The 15,927-nt window shown below is 41.6% G+C and overlaps 1 protein-coding gene and 1 long non-coding RNA gene across 5 annotated transcripts in view; one reads left to right on the top strand and one right to left on the bottom strand.

Moving 5' to 3' along the window:
* AP4E1 (adaptor related protein complex 4 subunit epsilon 1) overlaps positions 1-9,919 on the bottom strand; it is a 97,620-nt gene extending 87,701 nt beyond the window's left edge. For 2 of the 4 annotated variants that reach the window (XM_054451044.2, XM_063652237.1), the window contains exons 1-3: positions 9,672-9,919; positions 6,592-6,663; positions 3,171-3,294 (exon numbers count right to left, since the gene is read on the bottom strand). In XM_054451044.2, the coding sequence (XP_054307019.1) occupies positions 3,171-3,294; positions 6,592-6,663; positions 9,672-9,821 (346 nt within the window). In that variant the 5' untranslated portion in view covers positions 9,822-9,919. Of the gene's footprint in view, positions 1-3,170; positions 3,318-6,591; positions 6,664-9,184; positions 9,647-9,671 lie in introns of those variants that run through there. The other 2 variants (XM_054451046.2, XM_054451045.2) reach the window with 2 other exon arrangements.
* Positions 9,920-10,006: 87 nt separating this feature from the next.
* LOC129014094 (uncharacterized) overlaps positions 10,007-15,927 on the top strand; it is a 55,924-nt gene continuing 50,003 nt past the window's right edge. Inside the window, exon 1 of the long non-coding RNA XR_008494118.1 lies at positions 10,007-10,103. This is a non-coding gene — a long non-coding RNA (uncharacterized LOC129014094). The remainder of the gene's footprint in view (positions 10,104-15,927) is intronic.

The following is a 15,927-nucleotide window of genomic DNA, read 5'->3' as shown; positions in this document are numbered from 1 at the left end:
AGTATAAAGATGTCAAAACAAGCATATATAGTATGCTATCTTTCAAGTAAGAGATAGTATAGATAACATGCTGCCTTTTATATAAAAGAGAGTGAATGTGTGCACAAACTTTGCTCGCTTTTTCAAAATAAAACAATGGAAAGATTAATCAGAAACTAATGAAAATAGTTCCCTATGAGGGTAAGGGGAAGACTGGGTAGTGGGGCTAGAGATGAAAGTGAACCATAATGCTCTACATATTTTAAAAATAAAATAAAATTGAAAAATTTTTAAATTATATGTAAGTCTAAGAAGCAAAATGTAGCAACAGTTGGACAAAATATTTCTACCACCAACTATCTAATATTTAGTAACTATCTATTGTTTTCAAAATTTCCTGCCTATGCTAACATGGAAGCCAGCCAAGTAACAAGAAAGAGCAGGACTAAGGCCCATTTCATGCCAAAGGAAGCCAAAACAAAAATGGCAGGACCAAAGCAAAGTACTAAACTCTACCCATGCAATATTTAAACAGGTTCCCAGGTAGTTTCATTTCAGAACTGTCAGACAAAATCTAATCAGCATATTCTCCTCTTCAAAGTCTGAGACCAGGGAACAAAGGCTCCCATGGTCATTTGTATGCCTGATTATATCAGCACAACACATGGTTTGTGCCTTCATGAAGGCAATTACGACATTATACTATAACTTTTTTTTTTCTTTTGAGACATGCTCTGGCTCTGCTGCCCATGCTGGAGTGCAGTGGCACAATCTCAGCTCACTGCAACCTCTGCCTCCTGGGCACAAGCCATCCTCCCACCTCAACCTCCCAAGTAGCTGGGACTACAGGTGCACACCACCATGCCTGGCTAATTTTTGTATTTTTTGTAGAGATGGGGTTTCACTATGTTGCCCTGGCTGGTCTCCAACTTCTGAGCTCAAGCAATCCGCCTGCCTCAGCCTCCTAAAGTGCTGGGATTACACGCATGAGCCACTGTACCCAGCCTGTACTGTAACTATTAATTTCTGTTTGTCTCTGTCCTCTCCCTTGCCATTGCAGGGATCCTCAAAATGGAAGCAATATAAGTTATTCATCTGTAAGTTTAACTGCAGTATCTGGCATACAGTGGGCACTCATTGTATCAACTTCATGAATATCGAATAAATTTTATAAACAGACAATCCCTAAGAAGACTTTCCATTCATAAATATTTTTCCTACTCAAGATAAAATTTCACTATTGAAGGCTAATTTATTTGGATCTGTCTTCCAGAGTCTTTAACAAAATAGAGACCTCTAAGAAGGGTATCAACGTTATCTCAACTGCTGTAAGCTAATATGTAAAGGGAATAAGAGAAAATGGCCCAAAGTTGAAGGGAAAGATTAGAAAGCAAAGAAATTGAGAAGCAGAAAAGTAAAAGAAATGAGATGAAAAGGTAACATGGGAGGGAGGCAAAGAAATACCAGACTTTTGCCCGAAATCTGCCATCACTGACTCTTGTTATGACTGATTTGTAAACATTTCCAAATGTATACACATCTAACACATTTTTCCTTAGAAACGAAAAGGATGAAGTTGGTTTTCACTTTTCTCAAAATGCTCAACAATGGTTGAAATTTCCTTTTTGATGTTTTCCTTCTTTGATCAAAACCAAACCAAAGAAGAGAAAAAAATTACAAATACAGTCTTTCAGAAGCTAAAAGAGCAACACCATTAGAAAGGCTTTAGACATATGAAAATTCTGACAGGTGAATTTTCAAGGTTTGGGATGACAACTGAAAATCGTGAATATGACTGGAAGAGCTTACATTCCATATTTGTATAATGTTTAAGAAAAATCAAAGTTTTAAGAAAAGCAAATTACTAATAAAAACTAATTTGAAAGCTCGAAAAAAAAATTCCTGCCTTTAGGGATCTTAAAATTAGTTCAGGAGCTAAGACATTAATATATGAAAAGATAACAAAAGGTAACAGATGGTAGGAGCCACCTGAGTGATCACAGGAGAAATAAAATTTGATTTGGAATATGGAAAGAGAGAAACAGAATGCTAAAGGACATTCTACTTGGAGGAAAGAATGTAACAAGTTTAAAAGATCTAAGTGTGTTTTGGGCGGAGTGGGGTTCCACAAGTGGAATATTGTGTGCACTCAGTCTCAGAATGTTTACCAAGACATCTGTCACCTCCACCCCATCATCTGATAGCACAGAGCAATATTATTTATGAATAATGCTAGTTCTTAACGACATGACATTATCAACTTCTCCGAATAAAGAACATGTTCTGACCTTTACTATTCTAAAATGCTTCCTTTTTGAGATTCTGATATAAAGTTGAACATTTATGAATAGAATATTTAATTGCTTAAAAGAATTTTTCCTAACAGCCCTAAAGGTTGACTATAGAGAAAAAATTTTTTAAGACACTGCTAATCCTCATAGCTAACATTTGAGAAGCTAAGAACAAGGTATTTAAAATTACTTTAGTAAATTTCAGTTTTATTTTATAAAGAAGCATTTCTGACCATTAAACTAATAAGGTTAAACAGACTTCTTAATATCAGCTCTATTGACCAGGCGCAGTGGCTCACACCTGTAATCCCAGCGCTTTGGGAGGCCAAGGCGTGTGGATCACTTGAGCCCAGGAGTTCAAGACCAGCCCAGGCAACATAGTGAAACCCCATCTCTACAAAAACAAAACACAAAAATTAGCCAGGCATGGTGACACACAGCTTAGTCTCAGCTACTCAGGGGGCTGAGGTAGGAGGATCACTTGAACCTGGAAGCAGAGGCTGCAGTGAGCAGAGATCCCGCCACTGCACTCTAGCCTGGGCAACACAGAGAGAATCTGTCTCAAAAAAAAAAAAAAATGAGCTCTTTATAGACATATAATTTATATACAAAAAATATTTAAGTGTATGGTTCAATGAGTTCTGACATATATAGTCATCTAACCACCATCACAAGAGCAAGTAATTTTTAGTCTTCTCTTTAACTCCAAAATGCTATGAATCAGGAAAACTGATTTCCTATAAATGGTTTTGAGTTTCTGAAGTGTGATCTTTTAAAGTTTTAGAAATTATAATACAGTATTCTAAAAACATACTATATACCTGCCATCATTCATTTTGTATAATAGTTGGAATTTCAAGGACAACATGAAAGCATCAAAGTCTTAAAACACATACATACCTACTCTTTTTTCTAAGAGGTTTCCTTGTTGGGCTAACTTGATTGCATGAATATAGCCAAAGGAAGCATCATATCCAAGCATTTCACAATATATAAGTCTCACCATACATTCCTTCATCATTTTCTGAAAAGCAAAATATCCAGTAGCTGTATAAATAAATAGAATATTTAGATTGTTTTACTATGTTCTCATAATTTAAAAGGAGAATCCTTTAATCCTGGCGCTGAAGAAATAACATATATATTACAAATTAATCACCCAATATCAGACTTTATAAATAAAAGTTGCTCCCAATTTTACTTAACAACAGTATTACTTTTAGTAAAATTATTTCACTATTTCGTTAGTGGCACTACTATAAAATAAATCAACTGTAGCTGTTTCTATGTGCCCCTAGAGAAAAATTTGGTTATAATGTGATACATGGGGTCTTCACACAAGATTTCATCGTGGTCATTTTACTTGGCTTCTAAAATACAGCACATAATTTTAGTAGACTTTGTCAAATGAAAACATCCATAAAATTCCCACAAGTTGGTAATAATTTCTGTAACAAAAATATTTTTCACATTGGAAAACCAAATTGCACCTAGATTTTCTTCAGAATTATTGTGCTAAGTACAATATGGAATAGTTTGCTTTTAAGCATTCTTTTTTAATAATTCACAATTATAAACTGAGGGGCATGATTTCATTAATGGCATAGCTATTGTAATAATATTTAGTTTTCTAATGGGGTCTTCTAATATCTTCAATGCAAGCCAAAAAATTTTAAGAGATGCTAAAAAATTTGTTTTATCACTAAGATATTTGCATTCTCAATATTTATGGAAAATCTTAATCAGAAATAAAATATATAAATAAAACGTGTTTCAAAAAAACTAAAAGCTCATAGACTTTTTTTTTTTTTTTTTTGAGACAGAGTCTTGCTCTGTCACCCAGGCTGGAGTACAGTGGCAAGATCTCGGCTCACCGCAGCCTCCACCTACCAGGTTTAAGCGATTCTCATGCTTCAGCCTCTCGAGTAGCCAGGAGCACAGGCACACGCCACCACGCCCAGCTAATTTTTGTATATTTAATAGAGATGGGGTTTCACCATGTTGGCCAGGCTGGTCTCAAACTGTTGACCTCAAATGATCCACCCACCTCAGCCCCACAAATTGCCAGGATTACAGGTGTGAGCCACCACACCCGGCCACATAGACTATTTTAATATGTCAAAATTAACTAGGGTTAGCGTATTACAGGATTATTAAATCACCAAATGCTTAGCAAACAGTAAAATTGAATATTTGAAATCAAGGATAATAATGTTTAATGTAAATATAAAGAATTTAAAGAGAAACCATAGGAAAATCTTAAGGGAATGAGATTTAACTCAGGTCACTTGTGCTTAAAGCAATAAAAGTTAATTCATTAACACATTAATTAAGACTACAAAACACTAGCTGGGCACAGTGACTCACTCCTGTAATCCCAGCACTTTGGGAGGCCAAGGAGGGCAGATCACCTGAGGTCAGGAGTTCGAGACCAGCCTGACCAACATGGTGAAACCCCATCTCTATTAAAAAAATACAAAAATTAGCCAGGCGTGGGGACCTGCGCCTGTAAATAATCCCAGCTACTTGGGAGGCTGAGGCAGGAGAATCGCTTGAACCCGAGAGGCAGAGGTTGCAGTGAGCCAAGATCACGTGGTTGCACTCCAGCCTAGGCAACAGAGCAAGACTCCATCCTCCCACCCTGCCCCCCCCAAAAAAAGCTACAAAATACTGAGAAAACAAACAAAAGATAAACGAAAAATACTGGCAGTCCCTCTTCAGACTTCTACATTAATTAGGAGTTAAAGTGTTCATTTAAGCCATTAAGTTTCAACCCTAGATTTGTAACATTTTATCTCAGAGTTTTCAAAAGTCATTACAAACTTTATCTAAGTGAGATTACATCTCATGCATTTATTTTTAGAGATGAAAGTGCATTCCCCAATGCAGGAATTCTCTTTACAATTTCTCTGACAGCCAACCTTTACATGAACAGCTCTGGGACAGACTACTCTGTAAGATATACACAGAGTTGGATGGTGACAGTGTTATAAAACCTTCCTTTCAAACTCTGCCTTCCTAATTTCTACCTATTTATCTTAGTTCTGCCCAACTTCAGGTTTCTGCCTTGGAACAAGGAAAATTATATACTGATGCCAATCATAAAAAATGGAAATCTAACAAACAAAAACCATTTCTGTTTAACGTTTCTATCTAGTACTATGAAGCATAATTATTTTATCCATAGCCACAGACACACATACATGTATACACACAAACATACATACACATATATACACACGGATATATCAGATTATGTTTTGAGTTTTATTTGCCACATACTATTATAATGACCATAGAAGAAAATATATTCATTCTCTCAGACTTTACAAGTGTTATTCAAATTCACGATCATGTGCTTATGCAAAATGATTACCCTGATATTTTTACTGGCGGGGAGTGAAAACATTCCCACAGTGGCTTGTATACTGAAGACACTCACCAAATATTTGCTGAAAAAACGTTGCTTGAAACAAAATCTCATTTAAAAAAAAATCAGGCCAGGCACGGTGGCTCACACCTGTAATCCTAGTACTTTGATTTAGGAAGCCGAGGTGGGTAGATCGCTTGAGGTCAGGAGTTCAAGACTAGCCTGGTCAACATGATGAAAACCCCAACTCTACTAAAAATACAAAAATTAGCCAGGCATGGTGGTGGGCACCTGTAGTCCCACTTACTCGGGAGGCTGAGGCAGGAGAATCGGTTGAATCCAGGAGGCAGAGGCTGCAGTGAGCTGAGATCAGGCCACGCCACTGCACTCCAGCCTGGGCAACAGAGCGAGACTCTGTCTCAAAAAAAAAAAAAAAAAAAAATCAAACTGAGTTTTAATCTAGCTATGCTGGGACAGCCCCACAGTGGCCTGCATAATAATGAATGACCATTCATTAAATAGTTGCTGAATAGTGTTTGAAAAATCAAATTATGTAGAACAAACTTTAAAAACAACTAGGTCTTAAATAATAAAATTAGATATACCTACAATATATTAATTCAGGTCTGAAAATATCATGTTGAAATCCCAACCTTTTCCAAACGCATAATATTAAAAACATCAGATCAGCACTAGGGTCCCAAGAGTATCTCCACATTTATGTAATCATCATCACATTAGCCCTGACTTCACATAGGCAAATCTTGTTCTGGTGCAAACCAGTCAACAATAAAAGGCTAAAGTTAACATCTGAGTTGCTACCATCTATAATTAATTTTAACTATGATAAATCAAATTTTAGCAACCGATCATCAGTTAGATGCCACTATTGAGTCCACAGTAGACTAGATTTCAAATTCAAATGTGTTGGCACTGACTATGCAAACCTACCAGTGTTGTAGTAGGAGCAGAAACAGTTGCTTTCAGACTACTCAGTTCCTGCTGGATTAATTTTTCTTCTTCCTGAGAAAGAAAAAATATTTAAATGCTTGATTAACTGTCTTTTAAAACTGTAACAGCATTTATCTAAAGGGAAAAATATAACTTACAATACTTTTAATTTAAAAGAAACATTATTTTAAAGGAGAGTTACAAATATTACGTGCTTACGATCTATCTAAAGGCATTTCTCCAAACCTCAGAACCATCCCTGGAGAGAATAAATATTTCCAGGCTAACCCATCCTTCCTCTTTTCTTTACTCAGTTACTTCCCCTTAATTGTAGAATATCAGAAAATGTTTTTTTTAAAAACTAAAGGTGGAGGCCGGGCGCGGCAGCTCATGCCTGTAATCCCAGCACTTTGGGAGGCCAAGGCGAGTGAATCACTTGAGATCAGCAGTTTGAGACCAACCTGGCCAACATGGCAAAACCCCGTCCCTACTAAAAATACAAACATTAGCTGGGCGTCCTGTAACCCCAGATACTCGAGAGGCTGAGGCAGGGGCAGGAGAATCACTTGAACCCGGGAGGTGAATGTTGCAGTGAGCCGAGATCGTACCACTGCACTCCAGCCTGGGCAACAGAGCAAGACTCCATCTCAAAAAAAAAAAAAAAATTAAAGGTGGAGAGAGAGTAGAAATTCTCCATGTATTGGCCCAAGAAAAGAGTCTCATCTCACATCTTCCCCTTAGAAGTAAAAAGTCTTCATGGAATTAAGAAACAGGGTAAGAAAGCAGAAACAGAAATAGGTCTTTTTCCCTTAAATTACATTCTTCTTCCCTGTCTTTTCCTCATTCCCCAAATCCTTTCCATAACTTCCTGTCTCAGACAAATACCAATGTGGTCACTCCTACTGTCTGCATTGTATGTTATCTCCCTAAGCACTTAAAAAATTGGCCTCATTTTTTTTTGGCTAATATCATGCTACCTTTAAATTACACACTGAATTACTTGTTCATCAGATAGCTATTCAAAAGCCACTAGTGAAGTACTGATACACGTGGATGCCTAACTACAGTTTCAAACTACTATTTAAGACCAAAAATAACTTTTTTAAAAATTTTATTGAGCATCCCTTAAAAATTAGCAAAGGACAAAAACCTTAAGAAAAACATTATTAAGGCCACAAATGGCCAGGCGTGGTGGCTCACGCCTGTAATCCCAGCACTTTGGGAGGCCAAGGCGGGTGGATTACCTGAGGTCAGGAGTTCAAGACCAGCCTGGCCAACATGGCAAAACCCTGTCTCTACTAAAAATATAAAAATTAGCCAGGTATGGTGACGTGTGCCTGTAATCCCAGCTACTAGGGAGGCTGAGGCAGAAGAATCACTTGAACCCAGGAGGCAGAGGTTGCAGTGAGCCAAGATTGCACCACTGCATTCCAGCCTGGGCGACAGAGTGAGACTCCATCTCAAAAACAAAACAAAACAAAACAAGCCCACAAATAATGATTCTCGAATGTGAAGCAGGTTCTCTCCGGATAGCATCAACTTATTAGAGCTGCCAAAAAATGATTTTTTTAAACCTTCAGAGCAGTTTCTTTTCTGTCTTTCCTTCTCTTTTAGCACTTATATTGCATTGTAGTCATGCTTATACTTGTCTTAAGCCCAAAACGAATGACCAATTCCTTGGGAAAAGGGAATGTGTTTAATTCTATTTTCCTGTGTCTAACACATAACCTTGTTCCATAAACATTTGTTGAACAAATAATGACATTAACACGTGCTCTTTTTAAGATATAAACTCCTTGTAGCTGTGAATCGCTATACTACACAATCCGTGCGGGCCCGGCGCGGTGGCTCATGCCTGTAATCCCAGCACTTTGGGAGGCCAAAGCGGGAGAACACCTGAGGTCAGGAGTTCAAGACCAGCCTGCCCAACATGGTGAAACCCTGTCTCTACTAAAAATACAAAAATTAGCCGGGCGTAGTGGCGTACGCCTGTAATCCCAGCTACTTGGGAGGCAGAGACAGGAGAATCGCTTGAACCCGGGAGGCAGACGCTCCAGTGAGCCAAGATCGCACCATCGCACTCCAGCCTGGGCGACAGAGCGCGACTCCGTCATTAAAAATTAAAACATTTTAAGGCCGGGCAGGGTAGCTCACGCATATAATCCCAACACTTTGGGACGCCGAGGCGGGCGGATTGCTAGGTCAGGAGATCGAGACCATCCTGGCTAACATGGTGAAACCCCGTCTCTACTAAAAGTACAAAAAATTAGCCAGGCAGTGGCGGGCACTTGTAGTCCCAGCTACTCGGGAAGCTGAGGCAGAAGAATGGCGTGAACCCGGGAAGCGGAGCTTGTAGTGAGCCGAGATCGCACCACTGCACTCCAGCCTGCGCGACAGAGCGAGACTCCGTCATTAAAAATTTAAAAATTTTAAAAGCTTAAGAATTTTTATAACTGCTCATTTTCAAAGCCCATTTGAGGCAGAGACTTAGCAAATTTTACATTTTGAAAGAACTATGCTTTTTCTTTGCCCAACACGTTGTTGTAACCCAAGAACCTCAAGCTTCCCCAAAGATATTCAACAAGAGGCTCACAGGATCTCTTCAGGCATGCGACATCTGACCTGTTGTTCAGTTGAAGGCACCGGGGGAGAGAAGGAAATTGAGTAGGGAAAAAAAACTTTGTGGAAGGTAAATAATGTCTGACACCTCCATCGCACTAGGTATTTTCGCACGCTTTGACATCTCACCCAATCCTCAAAACAAAAATCTATGAATTATGTATCAGTACTTTTCCACGCCAACGTTGAGAAAACACATGGAGGCTCAGAGGTTACAGAGATGTGCCCCAGATCAAAGAGTCAGTGTCAGAACTAACTGTGGAAACTCGGCTTCCCTGCTGTCAGTCCCAGCAGGAAAGTGAAGCTTCCAGGCAGACGAAAGGACGAACCGACATAGTAGCCCCTGAGCCCCGCCGGAGGGCTAACCCCAGAGGCCCTGGAGTCTCCCCGCCCGGCCAGGGCCTCCTGGCGCGGGGGCCTCACTCCGATGTCCCTGAGCTCCCGGACCGGCGGGCACCTACGTGCTTGGAGGTGAGGGCGGTGATGCCGCGGACGAGGCTGCCCAGCCTCGAGGAGAAGGACGCCTTGGAGGCCGCGGGCCCACCACCGGGCTGGTTCTGCAGAAAGAGTCCCGGCAGCGCCGTCAGCGTCTTCTCCACTATGTCGCTCATCGCCGCCGCCGCCCGCGATGCCACCGCCGCCCGCGACCCCGTAGCCGCCCGGCTTCATGCCCGGCCGCCGCTGCCGGCCCGGCCTCCGTAGGCACTTCCTGTTTTTTGAATAAGAAATCTTTATTGGCGTCCCGCGTGAACAAGCTCAGTGTCGTTCTCGCGAGAGGCCACCAGAGGGCGCAAGAGACCGCGGGGGTGGAAAAGGCCGCTCGCCCGAGATTGCGCGCGGAAGTAGACCTCCTTTCTCGCGATGGGGTAGCGGTGCTGGAATCCCCCAGAACTGTGAGTCCTCCCGATGAAGCCGCCAGGGGCCTGGCCCTGTTAGGCACTGTCCGCCAGAGTTCCGCTTTCCCACTAGCCGCCTCCGCGTATCCCGAGACCGCGTCAGGAGTTGCGTCTCCCTGGCTGCGTCTTTTTCGGAAGTCGCCGCGCCGGCTCTCACTGTCCCCGGACCGCGCGCCACCCGCCCGCTTCCCACAGGCGGTTTCACGCGGGTCCCCGGCGCCGCGCGCGGCTCCGGCCCTGGCGACTCTTGGGACACCCGAGTAGTTGCGTGATAGCGGGGATGTCCTGAGGATTCGGCGTGCCGGGTTCTCGCGGCCACTGTCGCTTCCCGTCCGCCCCTCGTCTGGGATTTGGGGAGGTGGACGGGAAAGAGAAGTGGTCGGCGGCCACCCTTACCGACTCCTCCTCAGCAGGTCGCAGTTGAAAGGTCATTTTCCTGGAGCCCAATCCCCTGGCCCGGCGGGCAAGGATAGGTCTCCACGTCCCACCTTCTCACAGCGCTCGGTTCTGTTCCACTTTAGAACAGGTCGCAGTTGCCACTACGTAAACAGCTCCCCATAGAGAGAGTATTTTATTCATTCCGATTGCTCCAGCTTTTACCTAGAAAAGAGTCTGGTACAATGGCTCTCGAAATGTGGTCTGGTGACCTCAGGGTCGCTGAGACCTTTCTAGGGAATTCACAAAGTCAGAATAATATTGATAACGTTTCTTACATGTTATTTGCCGTTTTTACCCTCATTCTGTTGGAAGTGTACAGAGTTTTCAAGAGGCTAGATGACGATTGACTAGCTGGTAAAATGTATGCTGGAGTATCCTTCTGTTTTCTAGAATTTTCTAAGGTAGTAGGTTTAAGGCATAAATACGTGCGTTTTCAGAGATTAATGCAATTTGCCCTCAGTACTCCTAGTGTGTTTCTAGGAGATAGGTTAGGTAGGTGGTGATAGCCTCCTTTCAAGGGGAACAAACTTTCTAAATAAATAGAACAAACCAGCCCATAGTGTACAAACCACATCCCAGGCTCCTGGTTAGAAAATTTTGCAGCAAAGAGGTAGGAGAGCAGAAGGGAAAATCCCCAAACTCTCACAAGCGCAGAAACCCATGATCAGTGTTCTTGGGCTGAATTACACTCATTATAATAGTAAAAAAAAAAAAAAAAAAACTCCTGGGTGAAGATTTAAGATACTAATAAGACATACAATGTATATACTAGCATACACAACCACAGCACACATGGCGCCGGAAAACCAGAGAACATGCTTAATAGCAGCACCCGTTCTCCCCCCTTCATGAATGATCCTGTGAGACTACTACAAAGGGAGTTTCCCCAGTGTTAGTGCATGCTGTCTCACCTTTGAGCAGCCCACTCTGATCAGCTGTGAGGATGTACACAGCTTGCTTGTACTTTTGCTTGCTTTTACTTTGGACTTCAAAATTATTTTGCACCGCGAAGTCCAGAACCTCAACCGGCCCACCAGCTACAGCTACACTTACAAGCTATCTTCGGTTATACCTGCTCTAATCTCTGTAACCTCCTTGTCACCTAATAAATGAGTTTTTTTGAAATCCTGAAGTTGTTCTAATACCTATATGGGAACATAAGAAAAAAGTTCAGTTTGTTGGCTTGTCTCGCAAGAATATTTTTTAATATATTGAGAACATTTTAAAGTATTTAAACTTTATCTAAAAGGGATACTCATTTATTTATTTAATTTTTTTTTTTTTTTTTTTTTGAGAGTCTCCCTCTATCACCCAGACTGGAATGCAGTGGCACGATCTGGGTTCACTGCAGCCTCCTCCTCCTGAGTTCAAGCAGTTCTCCTGCCTCAGCCTCCCGAGTGGCTGGGATTACAGGCGCCCGCCACCATGCCCGGCTAATTTTTGTATTTTTAGTAAACACAGAGTTTCACCATTTTGTACAGGCTGGTCTTGAACTCCTGACCTCAGGTGATCCGCCCACCTCAGCCTCCCAAAGTGCTGGGATTACAGGCTCGAGCCACCGCACCCAGCCAGAAAGGGATACTCTTTTAGAATTTAATTTTTTTATTTATTTATTTTTTTTTTTTTTTGAGATGGTGTCTCACTGTATTGCCTAGGATGGAGTGCAATGGTGTGATCTCGGCTCACTGCAACCTCCGCCTCCCAGGTTCCAGCAATTCTCCTGCCTCAGCCTCCCGAGTAGCTGGGATTACAGGTGTGTGCCACCACGCCCGGCTAATTTTTTGTATTTTTATTAGAGATGGGGTTTCACCACGTTGGCCAGGATGGCCTCGATCTCCTGACCTCATGATCTGCCCGCCTCAGCCACTCAAAGTGCTGGGATTACAGGTGTGAGCCACCACGCCCGGCCTAGAATTTAATATTTTGTCGTCCAGGCACGGTGGTTTATGCCTATAATTCTAGCACTTTGGGAGGCCAAGGTGGGCGGATTGTCTGAGCTCAGGAGTTCCAGACCAACCTGGCCAACATGGTGAAACCCCGTCTCTACTAAAAATACAAAATATTCGGATGGGCACGGTGGCTCACACCTGTAATCCCAGCACTTTGGGAGGCCAAGGTGGGCAGACCACAAGGTCAGGAGTTCAAGACCAACCTGGCCAACCCATGTCTCTACTAAAAAAATACAGAAATTAGCCGGGCATGGTGGCATGCACCCATAATCCCAGCTACTCGGGAGGCTGAAGGAGGATTGCTGGAACCCAGGAGGCGGAGGTTGCAGTGAGCCGAGATTCCACCACTGCACTCCAGCGTGGGCGACAGCGCAAGGCTCCATCTCAAAAAAAAAAAAAAAAAAAATTTAGCCAGGCATGGTGGCACACCTGTAGTCCCAACTACTTGGGAGGCTGAGGCAGGAGAATTGCTTGAACCTAGGAGGCGAAGGTTGCAGTGAGCCAAGATCGCACCACTGTACTCCAGCCTGGGTGACAGAGCAAGACTGTCTCCAAAAAAAAAGAATTTAATATTTTATCTTAAAATTAAATTTTGTTTTATGTATAGTTTTTTAATTTTAGGCTCTTCCATTGGCTTAAAAAGGGGATACTAGAAGATTCGCTTTCTAACCTTCCCATATGTAAAGATGCTGAAAAAGATGAAGCTGACATCAGTATCAGAATTCACTGACTCAGGGAAAGGGAGAAATCTGGTTGAAACTATAAATAACAAAGGAAAGTATGACAAAAGCTTCTTTCTTTCCCTTGGCATTAGAGATGTTAATCACTTGCCTTATTTTATGTCATTCAACAGAACATTTTCAAATACTATTATAGTGCCAATCAAGTTGAGGCATCGTTTTCAGACCAGTCAGAATTTAAAAGAAAGGGAATTGAATATTTTCAACATAGACATGATATGCTTTATAAAAGCCAAAGCTTTTGTATTACCATTTTCAAAGTAAAAATGAAAAACCTACTGAAGCATCTTACACATGAAATTATTATATTTCATTCATTGGAGAAGGACATGCAATAGCTAAAAGACTGATGAATGCCTGCTAGATGATAATCAGTAAAAGAACTCGTGGGAGTGCTACTTTCCAAAGATGCAGTAACTCACCAAATTAGACATTTAGTTGCAGGCCGGGCGAGGTGGCTCATGCCTGTAATCCCTGTATTTTGGGAGGCCAAGGCAGGCAGATAACTTGAGATCAGGAGTTTGAGACCAACCTGGCCAATACGGTGAAACCTTGTCTCTACTAAAAATACAAAAAAAAATTAGCTGGGCATGGTGGTACATGCCTGTAATCCCAGCTATTCGGGAGGCTGAGGCTGGAGAATCACTTGAACCTGGGAGGCAGAGGTTACAGTGAGCTGAGATGGTGCCACGGCACTCCAGCCTGGACAACAGAGCAAGACTCTGTCTCAAAAAAAAGAAAGAAATTTAGTTGCAAACATAAAGACTGAGTTACTATCTCATCTGCAGAATTATAATTCCTTGAAAATGGACATAATTATTCATGTAGCTGGACTTGTTGCTTTACTTATATCCATCCAATGTCAGCACCAACTAATTCTTGAAGATCTTCTTTTACATAAACCTTGACAAGAAACACAAGTGGTGATGAAATAATGTATTGAACAACTTCTTTGAATCTCATAGTTTATCCCGGAACAATACACTCAATTTTTTTTAAGTCAGTTTCACTTAAGAATATCCTTGATGAAGCAGTAAGAATTCTTAATTTTATTAAATCTCAGTCTTTGAGTGCACTTTTTAAAACATATTTTTTGTGACAAAATGGGAAGTACTCATAAAGTACAACCTCATAAAGTATAAACTCTTAAATCCTGAGGCTTTTTTTTTTGGCCAGGCGTGGTGGCTCAGGCCTACAGTCCCAGCACTTTGGGAGGCTGAGGCGGGCAGATCACCTGAGGTCAGGGGTTCGAAACCAGCCTGGCCAACGTGGTGAAACCCCGTCTCTACTAAAAATGCAAAATTAGCCGGGCGTGGTGGCACATGCCTGTAATCCCAGCTACTTGGGAGGCTGAGGCAGGAGAATCACTTGAACCCAGGAGGTGGAGGTTGCAGTGAGCTGAGATCGTGCCATTGCACTTCAGCCTGGGCAACAAGAGCGAAACTCCGTCTCAAAAAAAAAAAAAAAGAAAAAATCCTGAGGCATAACTGAGGTAAGACAGTTTCTCAAGGAAAAGCATTTGTATCATTGTTTAACTTGAAAGCTGAACCGGCCTGGCACAGTGGCTCATGCCTGTAATCCCAGCACTTTGGGAGGCTGAGGCAGGGGGATCACGAGGTCAGGAGATCAATACCATCATAGTTAACACGGTGCAAAACCCGTCTCTACCAAAAATACAAAAAATTAGCCGGGCGTGGTGGCGGGCGCATGTGGTCCCAGTGATTCTGGAGGCCGAGGCAGGATAATGGCATGAACCTGGGAGGCGGAGCTTGCAGTGAGCCTAGATCACGCCACTGCACTCCAGCCTGCGCGACAGAGTGAGACTCCATCTCAAAAAAAGAAAACAGAAAGCTGAACCAACCACTTTTTTTTATGGAACACCATTTTTAGTTGTAAGTGATAAACAGTAGTTTTCTTGAAAATGAACAGTGAGTCTTTCAGTTGTAGGGAAAAAAAAAAATCTTTTTCTTCTTACCCTTCTAAGTTCTTGGCTGGGTCCCCTGTGAAAAAAACAAACAAGTTTATTAAAATGTGTGGAGCATATAACATAGCAATACCTAGAAATGAGTAATTCAAAGAAGGTAAAACTCTGGCTTATATAGCATCTTTAACAAAATACAATAAACTTATAGAGAAATGACAGGACAAAGGAAAGCAGTTTTAGTCTTCCAGGGTTGGGAATCCTGGGAAAGGAAAATATATGGGAAGAAACTAATGAAGTAAGGTTTGTGTGCAGATTCCTCTGGTGCCATCTCTGGGCTAATAAGGTGGTAGAGTTGCCTCCAGTAAAGGAACTTGTATCCTGCCTTTAAACAGAAAAGGAGGAGGATAGAGTGTTTCCTGCCTTTGCTGCTGCTTAATTGCCTTCAGCTCAAAATAATATTCATGTCAAATAGGAATATTTTGGGGTAACAGAGTCTGGTTTCCTTCACACTTCAAGGAAGATAACTGACAATATTTGTTGCCACCGATAAATTCAGGCTTTCAAGTGAAAACTAAAATTTTGAAAAATGTTTGTCTACTACAATTTTAATAATTTCCGGATACATAAAGACCATCCTGATAAGATTGGTGATTATGTCAATGAATTTTTTATATTGTATAATTAAATGTGCCAACATTTGAAAGATCTACATAACTCAATGAACCAATATTTTCCAAATGATCAATGCACAATGTTATAAAATTATGTAC

This window comes from Pongo pygmaeus, chromosome 16 (assembly GCF_028885625.2).
Source record: "Pongo pygmaeus isolate AG05252 chromosome 16, NHGRI_mPonPyg2-v2.0_pri, whole genome shotgun sequence".
Taxonomy (NCBI): Eukaryota; Metazoa; Chordata; class Mammalia; order Primates; family Hominidae; genus Pongo; species Pongo pygmaeus.
The sequence above is the reverse complement of the archived record's forward strand: the minus strand, read 5'-3'. Positions and strand labels throughout refer to the sequence as shown.